Source organism: Aotus nancymaae, unplaced genomic scaffold (genome assembly GCF_030222135.1).
Source record: "Aotus nancymaae isolate 86718 unplaced genomic scaffold, 86718_ANA_hifiasm-v0.15.2.pri h1tg000059l, whole genome shotgun sequence".
NCBI classification, from domain to species: Eukaryota; Metazoa; Chordata; class Mammalia; order Primates; family Aotidae; genus Aotus; species Aotus nancymaae.
Genome location: NW_026988473.1, coordinates 14,372,769 through 14,393,957, shown reverse-complemented (window position 1 = coordinate 14,393,957; position 21,189 = coordinate 14,372,769). Strand labels below are relative to the sequence as shown.

General features: G+C 41.3%; 1 protein-coding gene across 32 annotated transcripts in view; it reads right to left on the bottom strand.

Annotated features, from left to right (window-relative positions):
• CELF1 (CUGBP Elav-like family member 1) overlaps positions 1-21,189 on the bottom strand; it is a 94,229-nt gene that overhangs the window by 28,208 nt on the left and 44,832 nt on the right. For 7 of the 32 annotated variants that reach the window (XM_012452557.3, XM_021665958.2, XM_012452554.3 and 4 more), the window contains exon 1: positions 7,846-8,202. The exons of 1 other annotated variant lie outside the window; for it this stretch is intronic. In XM_012452557.3, coding sequence (XP_012307980.1) covers positions 7,846-7,952 — 107 coding nt within the window. In that variant the 5' untranslated portion in view covers positions 7,953-8,202. Of the gene's footprint in view, positions 1-346; positions 366-2,254; positions 2,278-6,426; positions 6,579-7,845; positions 8,209-13,761; positions 14,219-21,189 lie in introns of those variants that run through there. 24 more of the 32 variants (XM_064364900.1, XM_064364902.1, XM_064364903.1 and 21 more) reach the window with 15 other exon arrangements.

Genomic DNA, 21,189 nt, shown 5'->3' with positions numbered 1-21,189 from the left:
CCCCTACATCATTTTCATTGTATTTTACAAGGGAGTAGTAAAATACAAGGGAGTAGTAAAACTGTGGTCTTTTGCCACAGTTTGATAAGCACTACACAGATATAGCAACAACTGCATGTATACCCACGTGTACGTATAAGCAGTCACAAACTTTTCTCTGTTATTGTGTCTGAAGAGATAAACAACAATGTTCTTTTATTCTCCCTCTTCTACATATACTTCCAGTATGCACGTTGTCATTAAGATTAAAAGTAGCCACTGTATTCAAAAAGCCCCCTGGGTACACATCAGCCACCACATCATCCATTTATTCTATGTATCACTAAATATATTCTCTAATTTGTACCTTACTTCCTCACTTGATGGAGAGTTATACATATTTATCATGTCCATTCAAGAACCAGTGAATTCAGCAGTTCCTTAGAGAAGTATCTATAGTGTCCTTGTCATTCCTAAGAGGGAGGACTATGGAAACTCCTATTTCCTGTGGCAGTACTGACAGCCCTGATCCGGGAATAGGATGGAAGAAAGGCAAATCAGGCCCTGCAAGAATGTGAAGAGGAGGAAGATAAGAAAGTGGCAAGTGTTTTAGGGGAAAGGAATGAAACCTACCCCCTCTCTTTTTATGTTTCTACTACTGGCAGCAGAAGCAGTAATACTAATACCTGAAGAGGTAGTTGCTCTCATTATTGCTTCTGCTTATTAAGAATGAGCAACTATGAAAATTCAGGACAAGAGACTACCTCATGTACCTTGACTTCTGATGAAACATACTATGAGAAAATACAATAAGGACACAATTGGGAAGAGACACATGAGGGAACAACAAAGAGCTTTATTTTCAAAGTATCTATTTGTTCAAAATTCTTTAACATTCTCTTCTTTCTCTCCTTTCTTTTCCCCTCTCAAAATTTCCCCATCCAAGGGCCTATCTCAGGGGCAGCACAAATGTTCTATTCTACTTTTTTCCCATCCTCTGGCACAGGTGACTAAACCAGGGGGAGGGTCTTAGCCCAATGGCAAGCTGATCCATTGGCTGGCCAGAAACTTAAGACCCTTGACCTATGCTTAAAATGGAAAAACAGGCCTGGCCAATCAAGCTCCTTTATAACTACACTGAACAATACAATAGCCACTAGCTACAAGTGGCTAAATTTAATTTAAAAAACTAAGTTGTTCAGTTGCACTCGCCACATGTGGCTAGTGGCTACTGTATGAGACAAGAGACAGGATGTTTTGTTGTTGTTGTTTTTGCAAAGACAGGGAGGGTCTTGCTATGAAGCCCATGCTGGTCTCGAACTCCTGGCCTCAAGGGATCCTCCCATGTTAGCCTGCCAAATTCTGGGATTATAGGCATGAGCTCCCAGCTGAAATACAGAATATTTTCATAATCACAGAAAGTTCTATTGGATAACACTGCTTTACAGAATGTGTAACTGGTTAACAGAAACAGGTAGTTAGTAGTGAAGTCAAAAGTGGAAAAGTTACAACTAGAGATAGCATGGATTAACTGGACAAGCTCAAAGTGCTGTGGCCAAGAGATAAGGGGTCATGCTACAACACAGACGGAGCTGGAAAACATTATGCTAAGTGAAAGAAGCCAGTCACAACAGGCCACAGAGTATATGTTATCATTTATATGAAATCCCCAGAACAGGCAAATCTACAGACAAAAAGTAGGTTAGTGGTTGCCTAGGAATGGGAATGGGGGCAGGGGGACATTGGGAAGAGGGGAATAATTACTAATGGATACAGGGTTTCTTTTAGGAGTGATGAAATGTTCTACAACTAAATAGTGGAAATGGTTACACGACTCTGGAATATAACTGCTCACTTTAAAAGACTAAATTTTATGGCATGTGAATTATGTCTCAATGTGGAGGGGAAGGAGAAGGGATTCAAAGACAGGCCATGTTGCAACCAAAGTTATACGGTAGTTAAGAGTAGAAAGGAGGCACATGTAGAGTGAGCAGAATGTGTATCCTGGGGTCAGAAAGATACAGTCTCTAGGTCTTCCAGCTGCAGAGCTCCTGATTAGATTATGGTTCAGTCCACCTGCATCCTTATAAGAAAGCCCTTTCATATATACTAGCTTGAGTGGTCATATGTTCCTTGACGCCAAACAAGACCTTCAAATAGGACCTGTTTAAACATCATTTCTGAAACCTTTTATTATTAATTTTTTCACTCTCCCCTTCTCATTACCTGTTGACTTCCCTTTAATTATACAAATAGAAAAAATTCAGATACTTACCAATCCCTCCACCTCCCCAGCAGGCAAAAATACTTGTTGCATTCCAAACTTCAGCCACCACCCACCCTTATACAACGTCCCTCTGGCTCACACACAGTGCTGTGGAAAAACTGGAACAGAAGTGCATCAGAATAAAAGGGCCCAAAAAACACTGGCCTGAGTTACTTACCAGCTGCTCCCTAGTGAGAACAAGACAATAATATGAAAGTCATTTTCATTTGGATAAAGGGCAATCTTCCTATCATGTGGGGTGTTAGGTACCAGAAAAAGCTATCTCTAAGGACAATAAAGACAGTAATAATTTAAAGTCACCATCCAACAACAGAATAGCTAACAATATGCTTTTAAGGTTTTCAGCCTTCCTCCGTGAGGTATGGAGATAAGTTCTGGAGACCTTATTTCTGCAATCATCTTTAATTACCAAAAACCCTCGAAGGGCATAACATTCATTCAACTGTAATTCCCAAGCTTTTGCTATTGTGCCAGATACTACACACTACGGGGCTCTATAAAAGACTGAGTAATATGTGTCCTTGAGGTAAGGTCACTGAAAAAGTAGAAGGGCACAACTATAATCTTCTACAAATCCTATGAAGCAATGTATAAAAGTTCCATGAAAGAAGTAGCTAATATGATTTTACTTTATTTGGAGGAGGGGAAGGTGTGTGCAGAGATTTCAGCTGAACACAGTAGGCAACTAGAAAAAGCGCTACACGGCATGGAGTAAAGCAGCCTAAGGGAGATGAAGAAATGGTAAGGACTGAGGAGAGACGGGAAGAGAGAGTGGGGTAACATTAGAAGGGAGAAAAAGGACTTGAGAAAGTTGTGGGAAGAGTACAGAAAAGAGAACATACTAGAAAGTTGACAGAATAAAGAGGTAGGTCAGAGAGACCTGGTGAAGGGCTTTTCCATCTTATACTGACAGGCTTGGAGTTTATTCCAAGATTTTAAAATAAGTGAATGATCAGATCTGTTCTTTTAAAAGATACCTAACAATAATCTAGAGGATGAAATAAGGAAGGTAACATGGAGATCAGAAAGCTCTTGCATAAACTAGTACCTAAGATGAGCACCCAGTCTCAGACAATGCTAAGAAATTTTGGGCCAGGATACACTAGGACATTGAGTTCACTTAACTCCAACGAGGTAAGGAAGAGAAAGAAACTAACAACTCTTGGGTTCTAGTGAAGACAATATGGGGAATTATTTTTTGTGGGTAAGTCTCTAGATGAAAGTAACCAATGAGCAGTATAGACCTCAGAAGACAGTTGGGGGAACAGAGATCCGAGAAGCAGAGAAGCACATCAGTTTCCCCTTAAGCAATGGGAGACTGAAAAGAAAAAAGTCTGGGACACAACTCATGAAAATACCCTATCTTAGGGTACAAGCAAAGTAAGAACCACAAGTGGAAGCTTAAGAGTGATCAATGAAGAATAAAGAACATTGGGTAACTGCTCACTGACAGTCAAGGCAGCCTGGTCTAGTGGGCAAAAATAAAAAGACCTTTACATTAAACTTGGACTTCAGGCCAAACATTGATACCATTTGTCCTCAGTATCTCACTCAACTGGGTTTCTAATCTATAAAATAGTACCTACACCCAGGTACTCTCGCAAAGATTTGGTTAAGATGGATGACTAAAACAGATGCAAATGTACTCGGATAAAATGTTGACAATACATTCCCTGATTGTCTCAGAATGACCTGCATTAAGCCCACTAGCTCTCAAACTTTAGCGTACACAAAAATCATGCAGGACACTTGTTAAACTAGAGTCTTGGGTCCTATTCTAGCATAAAAATATCTGAATTTTTAAGTTCCAGGTAACTTTCATGCATTGGTCTGTGGTCCAGATTTAACGGGACACTGAATGAGTCAAATCTCTTAAAAGATAAGAAAACAGGCTGAGAAAAATGCTGTGTCAATGCTGGGTTGAATGAACACCAGGCAGTGGCAAAGCATAGGAAGTGTTACAATAAAAGGTAATTTGAGCCACAGTCTTGTTTCTAAGGGATCATAAATCCTGGGACATGGAAATATTCTTATTATGTATTACATCTTTATGATGATATTCGCTGTAATTTCACCTGTTACTGCTAAAATAAAATTTTAGTAAAGAACTCTAATAAAAAAACATTTAAATTACTGTTATCTTGGAGACTACAGAGAAGGCATAGGATCTATTCCAAAAGAGTAATAAGACAGGACAGGTACGGAGGCAGCAGGATAGTGTTGAGCCCAGGAGTTCAAGACCAGCCTGGGCAACACAGGGAGACCTCATATCTACAAAAAACTTACAAATTAGCCAGGTGTGGCAGGGCGCAGTGGCTCATGCCTGTAATCCCAGCACTTTGGGAGGCCAAGGTGGGAGGATCACGAGGTCAGGAGTTCAAGACCAGCCTGGCCAACATAGTGAAAACCCCATCTCTACTAAAAATACAAAAAATTAGCTAGGTGTGGTAGCAGGCGCCTGTAATCCCAGTTAATCTGGCGACTGGCACAGATAATTGCTTGAATCTGGAAGGTGGGGGTTGCACTGAGCCGAAATCATGCCATTATACTCCAGCCCGGGTGATAGTGTGAGAATTCATCTCACAGGAAAAAAAAAAAAAAAAAAAAAGGAATTAGCCAGGTGTGGTGGTACATGCCTGTGGTCCCAGCTACTTGGGAAACAGAGGCAGGAGGCTGAGGCTACGGTGAACTGTGACTGTGCCACTGCACTCCAGCCTGGGCAACAAAGCAAGACCCTGTTTCAAAAACAAACAAAAACAGCAACATCTAACTTTGAGCTCTGCCCCTGCCCCAACTATTCCACAAAAGAACTGTTCAGTTTCTACTATTATCCACATCTGTTACATCTAATCTCAGGATATCATGATTTGCACATGGAGGCCTAACTGCAAAGACTTACATTAACACCTGTTATCTAGAGAATATTCTACCATTTAATATTCTTGGCTTTGAGCTGGGCACAGTGGCTCATGCCTTTAATCCCAGCACTTTGGGAGGCTGATGTGGGAGGATCACCTGAGGTCAGGAGTTAAGACCAGCCTGGCCAGCATGGTGAAACCTCGTCTCTACTAAAAATACAAAAAAATTAGCCAGGTGTGGTGGCGTGCGCCTGTAGTCTCAGCTACTGGGGAGGCTGAGGGAGGAGAATCAGCTGTACCCAGGAGATGGAGAATGCAGTGAGCCGAGACTGCGCCACTACACTCCAGCCTGGGCAACAGAGTGAGACTCTGGGGAGGGTAGAGGGAGGCCGCGGGGGCGGCGGCAGGAGGGGGCGGAATATATATACACATATTCATTCTAGCCTTTGAATAACCTAAAGCTCATTTGCTGGAGGTTCCAAAACACTCTGAAGCCTCGTTACAGTCACTGAAATCAGGGGTTGGAAATGTGTCCTTTTCTACAAAGTTCAGAATTCAGGTTCCCAGCAGCTGCAACTCAGGGCCAGGGTAGCATTTTACCTGTGTACAATAGCACTTCTTGGAGAGTACTGCAAGTTAACAAGGTTTCTTATTCTCATAATTTATTTGGACAAACTGCCATTCAGATTGATTCAGTTTTGCTTTTCTTGGATGGTAAAGGGCAATTTGATGTTCCTAAAATAATGTGCTGAGCTTCATTTTCAATTAGATTGGGGGTAAAAAAGAAAAAAAGGAATCAAGGTCCAGGATTACACTTTGTATGTCAATACAGAAAGTTGTAGACGATACTGAACACACTGACTGTAGCTACCAGTCTCCTCTGTGATATGAGTCTAATAATCTAAAAATTTAAAATAGTAAAACCCTTTCTTCCTGAAAGATTATTTGAAATTGCATGTCCAACACAAAGCAACAATGCTACAGTTAAAAAAAAAAAAAGACTTGGAATTTATCACATAGGAAAACACTACAGCTTAAAGGAATTGGAGCTGGCACACTTGAGCTGATGTTGCGGGTCATATATCAAGTGCATCTTCATGTAAAGAACTTAGAGCCTTTAGGAAATAAGCAGTAATGAGACAGACTCAGACTACAATTTAAAACAATAGCATGAGAGAATTCAGGTTTTGGCTTCCTTTCCCATTTTTTTCTTCCCCCTCTTAAGGAAAGGAACCAATTTTACCAAATAAAACAGCCTGGTCCCTCTGCTTATGATAAAAATTAGACAACAAAAATACTTACACGGGACTGGAATTCAAAGAGCAATGATCCACCATCATTTCCGGAAGGAAATCCAACTTAAACGCAGCCATCACCTCACTCTCCCCTTCAGAAGCCAATGATAATAACTTGCTGCACTTGTCTGATCCACAAATACACACAGCTTTAGCTTCCTGGGCCCCACAAAAGACACAAAGTGGAAACAGGAGCTCAGGGAAACCAGCAATAAGTGCCACAGAAAGAGGCAGGACTGGGGAAGGGGTAGGGAAAGGGAGTATTGGATTAAAATGGGGATGTGACCATGTGAAGAGAGGCTCAGCCCATCACACAATGAAAGTGCTGATGCGCCAGGCTTGTTTTATGTGATTTTCCCTGGCGAAGCAGTACTAAGTGCACTGTCAGATAAATAGTGTCAGATCCATGAAGATAGCAGTGGCTAACAGAGCAGAAGAAACACAAACTTGTTTCACATCCTCCAAACTCCTCCCTGAAAACCAGTTTTTACGGTCCCCCAAAGCCTGAAACTACCTAAAGCAAGAAAAGGCTCACCTCATAGGGTCTGAAATGTTTTTAAAGAAGAACTGATTGTTAGCCTTGGTTTTAAACTTAGTTTCCATGTGCCAAAGACAGCAATGAGCACAGTGCTTAGGTCCAAACTAACCTCAGAACAGTCACATAAAGAGGAATGATAAGACCATCAGAAGCAGGCCAGAGGCAAGCTGGTTGAATAAATTGGCCACCAGAAACTTACCATTCACAACTGCCAACAGTGGATCGGCCTTGCTTTTTTTGTTTTCCTTGATATTTTCAAAAGAGCATCAATTTCTCAACTGACCTTGCTTTCTTGATGATGTGCTATCTAAGGGGTAGAGCAAGGTATGCTATCTAATGGTTCCTCATCAGGGTGAAAGACTAAAAATTCTTGGTTCAGTAACACTCATTAGATGGCACAGGAAAATTTTCTTTACTAACTCTGAAGCTTAATTTGCCAGAAAATAAAAATGGAATAGTAATCTTCTGCCTCTTACTAGCATACTAGGAGATAATATCTTTTTGGTTCTCTGTTGTCCTTTCTAAAGAAACAAAGAACAAAAGCCATCATAGCGATAATAATGAAAAAGAACCAGGGACAACACTCAAACATGTAAGGGGAGAACCAAGAAAAGAAGTCTCTTCATTCTCTTTTTCCTCCTTTACACTGTTCCTAAAACCAAGACTAGTGAATACACACATAAAAATTCTATTATGGGTGACCAGTAGAGATGGATATACTTAGCAGTCAAGGCAGATGTGTGCTCCCATTCTCAATTTAGCTCCATATCACCCCAAACAACAAATGGTGGCATTTCAATATTTAGGCAGTGACTCTAAAATGTTATCTCTCAAGGCTCCCAAATTTCACAGGCTTTCTTTCCATTTTTATCATTAGAGTTGCCTTACCTCAAAGATTTCACTTCACCCAAGCTCAGTTCATAACACAGGGAACTTTGAAAAAAAGAAGTTATGTTCAGCCTGCAAAGAAGTAAAATGAATGAACTCCTAAACATATAGAGTTAACTTAAAAAAAAAAAAAAAAGATGAAAGGCGACACACAATGGCATAGGCCTAAAAGTTGTAATCTTTGTAACAATGGCTGACACCTGTCTGCATCTGACCCCAGAAGTTTGTGAAAACTGTCTTCTGTCCATGTCCAGATGTCATCACCCAAAATCTGGAACTATAAGAGCAGCTTACTGCTTTTTCTATTTTTGTCAGAGACTCGTTCATCTGATTTACTACTATGGAGGCAGAAGTAGCAGAAGCTCTCTTCCATCCTATTAAAGCAGCAAAAACAAGCTGCAAGTGAGAGGAGACGTGCAATTCACACACAGTACACAGTTTACCCATCCATGCCTATCAGGCAGAAGATGGTAACCCTAGCTGGGGCTGGATGGTAACCCATGGCTATGTTTGTCCTAGTTTCTCCTATGTACACTGGAACTGATGGCATGCCTCTTCCTATAGAAAGCTGCCTGGACCAAGGAATAACTGAGTCGACAACCAAATTAAATCTTTTTGTGCAAGAATTCCTTTAAAAAGGCTGGGTGCAGTGACTCAAGCCTATAATCTCAGCACTTTGGGAGACTGAGGAAGGTGAATCACCTGAGATCAGGAGTTCAATACCAGCCTGGCCAACACAGTGAAACCCCATCTCTACTAAAAAATACAAAAAAATTAATAAACATTAGCTGGGTGAGGTGGCATACACCTGTAATCCCAGCTACTCAGGAGGCTAAAACAGGAGAATAGCTTGAACCCAGGAGATGGAAGTTGTGGTGAGCTGATATCATGCCCCTACACTCCAGCCTGGGCAACAAAGTAAGACTCTGTCTCCCCCTGACCAAATTCCCGTAAAAAGGAATCAATAGGCCAGGTGAGGTGGCTTAAGCCTGTAATCCCAGCACTTTGGGAGGCCGAGGCGGGCAGATCATGAGGTCAAGAGATCGAGACCATCCTGGCCAACGTGGTGAAATGCCATCTCTACTAAAAATACAAAAATTAACTGGGCTTGGTGGTGCACGCCTATAGTCCCAGATACTCGGCAGGCTGAGGCAGGAGAATTGCTCGAACTCAGGAGGCGGAGGTTGCAGTGAGCTGAGATTGCACCACTGCACTCCAGCCTGGCACCTAGCGAGAGAGAGAGACTCTATCTCAAAAACAAACAAACAAACAAAACCAATAAATTTCAGGGAATTTACTTGTTATTGTGTTTTTAATATTTACTAAAAAATATGAATTCTAATTCTATCTCTAGTTTAAATCAGAATCACATCTATAATAAAAGAGTACTTAAATGGAGACATTAACGGAGTTGCCAGGCACTGCCCAATGTATGAAAAGATATGCACTCCTTAAAATAGTTTTCACCATGCCAAAGGCTGGGAAACATGATTTAGAGTAACGTCTTACAATCATCTTTTCCCAGTCATCGAACTTTTGTTCAAAAGAAGTCTCTAGAGGCCCAATTTATACAACAGTTGAAAACAGAAAGTAGGTCCTATAAATTCTCTGTGCTTACACTGCTATTAAAATCCATTTCATGATTTATAAAGCAACATTGCTTTAAAAACCTACAAGATGGAAATGTTATTACATCAAAGAGGGCACTTCTCTTTAGGCAGGTCACAGAGTTATCTCAATATAATTAAATTCAACATGCTTTGGGAAAAGAGAGCACAGAAATTAATCACAAGTCACTCAATTTTAGAAAGAGGTTATGAAGTGATAAAAACAATTATGAGAATACAAAAATGCAAATATTAAGGGAAATTTAAAAGTAGAATTTAAAAAAGTTATTCACAAAAAAACTGCCCATATGTGTGTGTTTAATGTCTTAATCAGATATACAGTCCAGGCTTTTCCCACAAAGGAGGTGTTAGAAATACAGAGGTGACAGGAGGGGTTATAAACAAGGGTCTGCTGCAAAAGAAGGTCTTAATTTTCCCTCAGCCTCTTTTTATCACCTGTTCCTTTCACTCTGAATGTACTTTTATGGTTTCCGCTTCTCTCCCTGGTTGTCCCTCTGTCTCAGTTTTCTCTGCCTTGAATATTCTCTACTTTTTAAAAGAGCAACAATTCAAAGCCTGATTAAGTGAAGGTAGGAGCAATCAGCCTGCTGTAACATTAAGAACCCAAATCATTACACGTGATCAATATAGATAAGGAAAACACTCAAGAGAACAGCACTCAACTGCATTTAGGATATAGGAATGGTATAAACTTAACAGGACGATGTAAAACTGGATTAGGAGAGAGAAAAGCTAGCAATCACAGTATGTTTTGCCAAAAGGACGAAAAAGCAAACAAATGCACAGTTGAGCAAAAAAGCCTAGGTGGCATATGCAAATACCTATCTTGATAGATAGAACCAGGGAGTTCTACAACAGGTGAACAGATTTTACATTTCCACCCCAATAATCTAAGTATGTTTGAAAGAGCAATAAAGCGAAGTCTGGTTATATAAGCACAGGAGATTAGAAGCTACTACTGGGTTATAAAAGGGAATCTATGTCATTAAAAATCACCATCAGTCTATACAAGGGAATTCAAAGTGCAAAAATCTAGGGAATGGTCATAACCTTAGACTGCTAAGTGGACTATTTTGAGATGATATAAGAGATAAAGAAAAAAACTAAGCATTTGATATCACTTGAAAATAACCAACCAGGCTGGGCACAGTGGTTCACGCCTGTAATCCCAGCACTTTGGGAGGCTGAAGTGGATCACCTGAGGTTGGGAGTTCGAGACCAGCCTGACCAACATGGTGAAACCCCAACTCTACTAAAAATACAAAATTAGCCAGGCATGGTAGCGCACACCTATAATCCCAGCTACTCGGGAGGCTGAGGCAGGAGAATCACTTGAACCCGGGAGGTGGAGGTTGCAGAGAGCTGAGATTACGCCACTGTACTACAGCCTGGGCAACAAGAGCAAAACTCCATCTCAAAATAACAACCACAGTAACTTAAATTTTTGCATGTTGTCTTTCTGGACCTAAATTTCACTTCTAAAATTGCGTATTTCTAATATAGTTAGTGGGTCTCCACAGTTCCCAACCAAGTACCTTGCATAGGTAAAATATGCTGACACAAATTGGTAATTATCTTCTGTGGCATTTCACTCTGTGGGAGTTTTTTGTTATTGTTACAAAATGTGACAGTTAAGAATAATTTAAGAGTCAGGAGCACAGGCTCATGCCTATAATCCCAGCACTTTGGGAGGCCAAGGTGGGCAGACTGCTCAAGTCCTGGAGTTTGAGACTAGTCTGAACAACAAAGTGAGACCTATCTCTATAAAAAAATACAAAACATTAGCTGGGTGTGGTGTGCACAACAGTAGTTCCAGCTACTCAAGAGGCTGAGGCAGGAGGAGTGACTGGACCCAGAAGGTTAAGGCTGCAGTAAGCCAAGACTGAGTTACTGCACTCCAGCCTGGACAACAGAACAAGACCCTGTCTCAAAAAAAAAAAAATAATAATAATAATAGTAACAAAAAAAAACTTTGAGCTTTCCATAAGAATCTAGTCAATGTAAAAATATCTGAATGGTATGTGGGGTGGGGGTTGGGGTAAAAGAAGAAATAGAAATATTGCAAAAAAAAATTTTCTGGCTGGACACAGTGGCAAACACCTATAATCCCAGCACTTTAGGAGGCCAAGGCAGGAGCACTGCTTGAGCTCAAGCAACACCAGCCTGGACAACATGGTGAAACCCCAACTCTACAAAAAATACCAAAATTAGTGAGGCATGATGGTGCAAACCTGTAGTCCCAGCTACTCATGAGGTTGAAGTTGGAGGATCACCTGAGCCTGGGAAGGTCAAGGGTACAGTCAGACTTGATCTCGCCACTGCACTCCAGCATGGGCAACAGAGTGAAAGCCTGCCTTACAAAATAAAATAAATAAAATATAAAAAATTTCCATTTCAGGCTGGGCACAGTGGCTCACACCTGTAATCCCAACACCCTGGGAGGCCAAAGTGGGTGGATCACCTGAAGTCAGGAGTTCTAGACCAGTCTGGCCAACATGGTGAAATCCCATCTCTACTAAAAACACAAAACTTAGCCAGGTGTGGTACCAGGTGCCTGTAGTCCCAGCTACTTGGGAGGCTATGGCAGGAGAACTGCTTGAACCTAGGAGGTGGAGACTGTCAGTGAGGCCACTGTACTCCAGCCTGGGCAATAGAGACTCTGTCTCAAAAAAAAAAAAAATTTCCCATTTCAAATCTAAAATCGCTATACCAAAAAAGCACCAAGCTTAATAATTTGTTATGTGTAAGTTGCTTTGCCTATAAAATTATCACATATTGGTATACAAAAAGAGTATGACAAAACCATCACCATTCTGAAAGCTAAAAAGTTTTCTATTTCCTCCCCCATCCTTAATCACAGAAAGACTGTTCTGTGATTAGTGTACTCAGCAATAGTATAGCCTCAGACCCTTCCCTGCAGTATCTGTCACTAACCCTGACCCAACAAACAGTCTTGTCAAATTGTGACCACTCTTTCAATCAAGTCATATTTTCAGATCACAAACTAGTTCTGGAACTTAATTGCATTTCTTAGTTGCTAACATTATACTGTAAGTCTATATTTAAGCTCCAGTGCTGATTTAAAAATCAGTATGCTGGCCAGGCATGGTGGCTCACACCTGCAATCCCAGCACTTTGGGAAGCCGAGGCGGGCGGATCACAAGGTCAAGAGATCAAGACCATCCTGGCCAATATGGTGAAACCCCGTCTCTACTAAAAATACAAAAATTAGCTGGACATGGTGGCATGTGCCTGTAGTCCCAGCTACTCGGGAGGCTGAGGCAGGAGAATCGCTGGAACCCGGGAGACAAGAGGTTGTAGTGAATCAAGATTGCACCATTGCACTCCAGTCTGGTGACAGAGCGAGACTCCATCTCAGGTAAAAAAAAAAATCAGTATGTTAGCTGGGTGCAGTGGCTCACGCCTGCAATCCCAGTGTTTTGGGAGACAGAGGCGGTGGCTCACCTGAGGTCAGGAGTTTGAAATCAGCCTGGCCAACATGGTCAAACCCCCGTCTCTACTAAAAATACAAATATTAGTCAGGCATGGTGGCAGGCACCTGTAATCCCAGCTACTTGGAAGGCTGAGACATGAGAATCGCTTTAACCCAAGAGGCAGAGGCTGCAGTGAGCCAAGGTCACGCCACTGCACTCCAGCTTGGGTGACCAAAAAAAAAGAAAAAAAAAATATCAGCATGTTGAACAAATTCTGGTTAGGAAGGTGTTATTATCTGTATGGAATCCACTAAATTCTGTCCTCATCTTTGTTCCAGTGGTGTCCAATCTTTAGGCTTCCTTGTGCCACATTGGAGTAAGAATTGTCTTGGGTCACAAATAAAATACATTTACGATAGCTAATGAGTTTTTTTTTTTAAAGTCTCATGTTTTATGATAGTTCATAAATTTGTGTTAGGCTAAATTCAAAGCCATCATGGGCTACATGCAGCCCACAGGCCGTGGGTTGGACAAGTCTGATGTAGGGTATTCCTCCCAACTCCCTGCAACACACACACACACTCACCCCAACAGCTGTAAGAACTAGGCAGCAGCTAGTTTTAGTGGGAGATAAGCCTGCCTTGGAAAATAGCTAAGGAGAAAGAGTTGGAAAAGAGGGCAAGAAAATATTTCTAGCTTCCAAGGGACATATATTTTGCAAATGTTATCCCATAACGTAGAAAAGAAGCCATCACCTTTCTGAAAGCAACTTTTTCAGATCTGCATAGCAGGCCTCATGCAAGAAAGTTAAAAAGACAGCCAGGGAGCACACCCATTCATAAGTTAGCCCATACCTGTAGCTTTATACTTCCCTCTCTGGACTATGTCTTCACTCTAAAAAACCAAGGAAAGAAAAATAAGTGGGCCATGCCTATACATCTCATGACTTCAGGTATATAGCCTCTTTCCAAAGAAAAGCCCCTTTGTCACTATGGCATAAGACAAAAATACAGAAGTACTCCTCCCTCTCCCTTTTTAGTCAATACCTTAAAGGTAAGTTGCATTTAGCATCTCAAGGCTAATTTTAATACACCATCAACTTAAAAGATGGGGAAGTAAAGGCTTAAAAGAATCTTGCCCCAAAATGTCCTAACAAATAGCAAAACGATTAGAATTTATGAGGTTGATTTTCAGTACATTTAGGTCACCATAACAATTATTTTCAACATCTGCTTTTGGACAGGAGGCTAAGAAAAGCTGAAGGCCATGTAATTCTTTTAGCAATTAAGGATCATGTTATTAATGTGGAGAGACCACACTATTTCCCCAAAGCAACCTTCCTGAATACATAGGTGCCGGGCATCAAACTCTACAAAAGCAACCAAGTTCCTCCCACTGTAAATGCATGTGGGTGGCCTAAGGGCAGCGGTGAACCACTGAAACAAAAAAAAAATCAGAAGATGGGGAAGTAAACTGAAGGTAAAAGCAAACAGAGGAACCACAAAACCAATTTGTTTTTTTTTTTAATTTTTATTTTTATATTTTTAAAGAAAGAAAGAAAAAAAAATGAAGATGAGGAAGAAAAAGGAAGAGAAAGAGAGAGAGAGAATGGGAGTATTGCTTTCTTGCCCAGGCTAGAATGCAGTTTAGTAATGGGTATTGAAAACCTCTTTTATACCAATAATTATACTTGATGTAGACAGGAAGGAATAAGGGAAGAAAATAACTAACAAGCAGCCAACCAATGTTTCATTTAAAACCTACGAAATGCTATGTGATTACTGAGGAGTGATTTACTTCCAATTATGTAGTCACTTTTGGAATAGGTGTGAGGTGGTAATGTATGTTTTGTGTATTTGAAGTGGAGAGTTCTATAAATGTTTATTAAGGTTACTTGTTCCGGGTCTGAGTTCAAGTCCTGAATGTCCTTGTTAATTTTCTGTCTCGTTGATCTATAAAATCGTTAGCTCTCCTTGTTACATTGATCCTTTTGCCATTATATAATGTTCTTCTTTGCCTCTTTTGCTCTTTGTTGCTTTAAAGTCTACTTTATCAGAGGCAAGAATTGCATCTCCTGCTTTTTGTTTATTTGTTTATTTTTACTCTCTGATTGGTTGATAAATCTTCCTCCTTCTCTTTGTTTTGAGTCTTTGTGTATCGTTGCATGTGAGATGGGTCTGGATGCAGCATACTGATGGGTTTTGGCTTTTTATCCAATTAGAATATATATAAGTTTAATACTGGCATTTGATGCTAGCTGGCTGTTTTGCCCATTAGTTAGTGTAAATTTTTCATTGTATTAATGCTCTTTTCTTTTTGATATATTTTTGGAAAGGCTGATATTGGTTGTTCCTTTATATGTATAATGCTTCTTTTAGAAGCTCTTGTAAAGCAGGCCTGGTGGTGTTGAAGTCTCTAAGTACTTGTTTGTTTGCAAAAGATTTAATTTTTCCTTCACTTGTAAAGCTTAGTTTGGCTGGATATGAAATTCTGGGTTGAAAGTTCTTTTCTTTAAGGATATTAAATATTGGTCCCCACTCTTTTCTGGCTTGTAGGGTTTCTGCTGAGAGATCTGCTGTAAGTCTGATAGGATTCCCTTTATGGGTAACTTGACCTTTCTCTCTGGCTGCCCTTAGTATTTTCTCCTTCATTTCAACCCTAATAAATCTGGCAATTATGTGCCTTGGGGTTGGTCTTCTTGGAGAATATCTTTGTGGAATAGCTTTGGAGCTGCTAGTGATCAGCCATCTTGGATCTCTCTCCTTGTTTTATTTTTAAACATTATCAAACAATCTTGCAAGTAAAGACTGATTCAATAAAACTGCCCAAATTCCTACAAACTTCTATGTACAACTCCTGCCAGCTGTATTTCTGTCTGGCTCTCACTACAGGCAATAAACTGTTCAAAGTCACCAAGGACAATGTCTACATTGGAAAGTACAAGAATTCTGAAAGACAAAGTCAGACCCAGAACTAATCAGACACTGCCTATCCTCCCTGAAGACAAAGACATTTCTTAACTGGCATAAAATAAGTGCTCAAGTACTAATGTAACTTTTCATGCAGACTTAGTATCCAATTCTGCTAAAGAAGTAGTGATATTTCCAATAACGTTAAGGGCAAAGTTTAAACGAATATAAAGAACTTTCTAAAGCATTTACTTGGACCTGCCTATACCATCAAAAGTTAGCAAGAAGAAAGGAACTTCCATTTACTAAGTTCACAAACTTCCTTCAATCCTTTATCATTATGACCATTTAAGGTGAGAACTATGCTAAGGATTCAGATACTAAGGAAGATAACCTGCTCATGGCTTCTTGGTAGGCCTGTCTCTCTAGAGAATTGTGACCATAATCTAGAGGGTACCAACTTTTACTGAGATAGTGTGTCTTGAGAAGGCTCTGCAGTGGTTACCACAGATGGTAGACAGCAAGTTAAATTTCTACTGGTTAGAGTTGTTCTGGAAGATATAAAGGGCAAAGAAAAGGCCAGGGAACCATGTTTCCCCCAAATTCTGCATGGAACACAGTAATTTCTACTTGTTAGAGTTGTTCTGGAAGACATAAAGGGCAAAGAAAAGGCCAGGGTACCATATTTCCCCCAAATTTTGCACAGAACACAGTTTGAGGAACAGTGCTATGATGTGATTGGTTTTCACAGGTGTCACTTCTACTCTCTGAGACCAGACTCAAGAGTACAAGCTAGTCAGGGAATCTCCAGGATAAAAAGAGCAAAAGGGAGACCTGGAATTGTTAAGAAAGACCAATACATGAAAGGATAAGGGTATCTTAAGTCCCGGAGAACAAGTAGCCCTTAGGGGGCTAGGAACATCTTAACTGCCAGGCCAAGAGAAAGAAAAAAATGAATTTCTTTGGGGAAAAAAACAACAAAAAAAACAAAACTCCACATTAATAGGGTACTAACCTACTCCTAAGCCACCCAAAGACTTTTTAAAGGAAACCTCAAACACACACACACACACACACAAAACACAACACTGTAATGTTCCACACAGGCTCCTGTCACCTGGAGAAGGACAAATAAACAGCCCAATATACAAACAAGGTTTGTTTTATTTTTGTTTATGAGACAGAGTTTCACTTTTATTGCCCAGGCTGGATGGAGTACAATTGTGCCATCTCGGCTCACTGCAACCTCCGCCTCCGGAGTTTAAGCAATTCTGCCTCAGCCTCCCGAGTAGCTGGGATTACAGGCATGTGCCACCACGCCTAGCTAATCTTGCATTTTCACTAGAGACGGGGTTTCACCATCTCTGGTCAGGCTAGTCTCGAACTCCTGATCTCAGGTGATCCACCACCCTGGCCTCCCAAAGTGCTGGTATTACAGGGATAAGCCACATTGTGCCTGCCTCAAAAAAACGTATTTTTTTTTAAAGCTTTGTCTTCCCAGTTTTGCTTTTCCTGTGTTATTTTATTGCCTATTCTGTGAGAAAACTGAAATGCCGTAGAGAAAGAGAAAAGCTGAATGGAAACTAAAAGCTTTGACTGTTTCACATCTTTCATTTCTGTGGGGAACCAAAAAGCACATGCTCCATGAGGAAAGCCTAGACTGTGTTTGTACTGTATTTCGTTGGAGCTCCATGGATGTCTGTTTCTATTAACATTATCTCCACCTCTCTCTATCACGATGCAAGGACCGGGAAGTATATAGGTGGTTCTAAGGAGGAGTAAAAAAGCTAAGAGGTTAGCCAGGCATGGTGGCGCATGCCTGAAATCCCAGCTACTTGGGAGGCTGAGGCAGGAGAATTGCTTGAACTTGGGAGGCGGAGGCTGCAGTGAGCCGAGATCATGGCACTGCACTCCAGCCTGGATGACAGTGAGACTCTGTTTCAAATGAATGAATGGATGAATGGATGAATGAATGAATAGATAAATAAATAAAAGCTAAGAGGGGGCAGGGTGCGGTGGCTCACACCTATAATCCCAGCTCTCCGGGAGGCTGAGGCAGGCAGATCACGAGGTCAAGAGATCGATACCATCCTGGCCAACATGGTGAAACCCCATCTCTACTAAAAATACAAATATTAGCTGGGCATGGTGGTGCATGCCTGTAATCCCAGCTACGCCGGAGGCTGATGTGGGAGAATTGCCTGAACCAGGGAGTCAGAGGTTGCAGTGAGCCAAGATCTTGCCACTGCACTCTAGCCTGGCGACAGAGCAAGACTCTGACTCAAAATAAATAAATAAATAAAATTGGCCAGGTGTGGTGGCATGCACCTGTTAGCCCAGCTACTCAGGAGGCTGAGGCACAAGCATCACTTGAACCCAGAAGGCAGAGGTTGCAGTGAGCCAAGATCGCGCGGCTGCACTCCAGGCTGGGCAACAGAGTAAGACACTATCCCAAAACAAACAAATAAAACATGGTAAGAAGTGGGGAGAGTGGCTAGAGCAAGATGAAGGGCAAGCTAGCTGAGGGTTCCAATATTATCTGCCTGTGATAAATGTTTAAAGATATTTAAAATACAACCTCGTAAGTTTTTAAATTGTTCTTGACTGACAGAAAAAGCTCTCAGATCCCCTAAAAGCCTTTCTTAGAATAGGCAAAGTAGTAAGCTCTTTATAAAAATGGCTCAGTGTTTTCTACTGGCCTATACAGCTTGTATGCTGCTGAGCAAATGACAAAACATTGTCTTTCCCAGGATGACTGGCACTGACTCAGTCACCATCAGCAGCTCTTACATAGCACGTACTAGATCATAAACTCCAGAGACATGGGTCTGTGGCACAATGATGTTCGATGACCTACATAAGTCCTAAACCCATGAACTTGGCCTCATTAGTGAGACTCACTTTTTTTTGAGGGTCCCACTCTGTGGCCCAGACTGGAGTGCAGCAATGTCATCTCAGATCACTGCAACCTGTGCCTCCTGGGCTCAAGCAATCCTCCCACCATGGCCTTCCAAGTAGCTTAAACTACAGGCACATACCACCACACCCAGCTAATTTTTATAGAGAAGGATTTTCACCATGTTGTCCAGGCTGGTCTTGAACTCCTAGGCTCACTCACATGATCCACTCCCCTTGGCCTCACAAACTGCCAGGATTACAGGTGCAAGCCCCCACTCTGGCCAACTCATTCTTACTAACAATTGTTAGTAAGCGACCTTAATAATTCCTTGAAAAACTTTTTTGATATAAGACAGAGCTAATAAGGAATTTGGCCAGGAAGAAAAAGAATTTAGCTAGGTGCAGTGGCTCACATCTGTAATTCCAATACTCTGGGAAGCTCAGGTGAGAGGATTGCTTAAGCCCACAAGTTTGAGGCCAGCCTGGGCAACATTGTGAAACCCTGTTTCCACCAAAAAAGAAGAAAAAAAAATTAGCTGGGCATGGTGGCATGTATCTGTAGTCCCACCTACTTGGAAGGCTGAGGTGGGAGGATTGCTTGAGCCCAGGTCAAGGCTGTAGTGAGCTGTGATGGCACCACTGCACTCCAGTCTAGGCAACAGAGCAAGACTGTCTCAAAAAACAAAACAAAACAAAAAATAATTTAACAACTATCCAGAGTAGAGGTATTTAAATGACCTTAAAACCAGAAGTGGGCTGGGCGCGGTGGCTCACGCCTGTAATCCCAGCACTTTGGGAGGCCGAGGCGGGTGGATCACGAGGTCAAGAGATTGAGACCATCCTGGTCAACATGGTGAAACCCCGTCTCTACTAAAAATACAAAAAATTAGCTGGGCATAGTGGCGCGTGCCTGTAATCCTAGCTACTCAGGAGGCTGAGGCAGGAGAATTGCCTGAACCCAGGAGGCAGAGATTGTGGTGAGCCGAGATCGCGCCATTGCACTCCAGTCTGGGTAACAAGAGCGAAAGCCCGTCTCAAAAAAAAAAAAAAAAAAAGCAGAAGTGTTTTTTTTTCCCTAAACATGTAAGTAAGGCTGTTCAGGTCAAAAACAGAGGAGGGAGCGGCAGACCCCTGCTGTCAGTCTCTCCTGGCCCTCAGGGTAACCTCTTGGGAAATATGAGGTAATCTCTTGGGAAATGAGAACTAGATGAAGTAATTCAATACAATAGAGAATTCACCAATATTGTATCTGGCTTTGACATGGTTTTTTGAACAACAAATTTTTCTATCTTTAAAATCAATGTATTTAACATATCATCAGTGGTAATAAACGTGCATGTTCAAATTGATGGAATATGATATTTAAAGTTTGTAAATCCTTATCACCTAAAAGTAAAGAAAAATATCCAGACATTTGCAAAGTGGCAATAAGAGCTAACATTTTTTGAGCATTTACAATATACTACAACCTGTTTTGGGTGCTTTATATTTAATCCTCATACGTACACTATCTCTGTTTTGCAGATGAGAAAAGATACAAGGAGATGAAATGACTCCCTCAAGATCACAGGGATCCGGGTTAAGAAGGCTGCTTCAGGTTAAGAATTGTCTCCAAGGAAGCTCATGCACATAAACCACAGAAAGGTCTGTTTAAATGCTAAGGGCCATAAAGTTGAGTCTGACTTTTTTTTTTTTTTTTTTTTTTAAAGCGACAGAGCGCTCTGTCACCCAGGCTGAAGGGAAGTGGTGTGATTTCGACTCACTGCAATCTCCACCTCCTGGGTTCAAGTGATACTGTGCCTCAGCCTCCTGAGTAGCTAGGAGTACAAGCACATGCCACCATGCCTGGCTAATGTTTTGTATTTTTAGTAGAGACAGGGGTTTTGTCATGTTGCTAAGGCTGGTATTGCAATCCTGAGCTTAGGCAATCCACCCTCCTTGGCCTCCCAGAGTGCTAGGATTACAGGAGTGAGCCACCATGCCTGGTCTCTCTCTCTCTCTCTTTTTTTTTTTTTAAAGAGATGATGCATCACTCTGCCCAGCTAATTTTTTGTATTTTTAGTAAAGACAGAGTCTCGCCATGTTAGCCAAGCTAGTCTCGAATTCCTGACCTCAAGTGATCTGTCAGCCTCAGTGCTGGGTGCCTAAAGTGCTGAGATTACAGGTGTGAGCCACCATGCCCAGCCCAAACTTTTAACTGGAAGAGAAAAGAGACAATTAATAAAAATAACTTGGGAAAAGTATATTCTTTTTAAAGTATTACTTTTTAGTCAGCTTGCAATGCCCTTTACTTCTTTTTCTTCCTGTTATATGCCTGGCTCAATAAGTAAGTTAGGCCCTATGCTTTGGAAAACAGTCTGTCACCTTCCCTCATACTCTAGACAGCCAAGTAATCAGATAAAAGGATCGACTGGGAAGCAGACCTCTCAGGGGCTGGAGGCCTATAAACCCAACAATGCTTTAGGCTAAACTTCA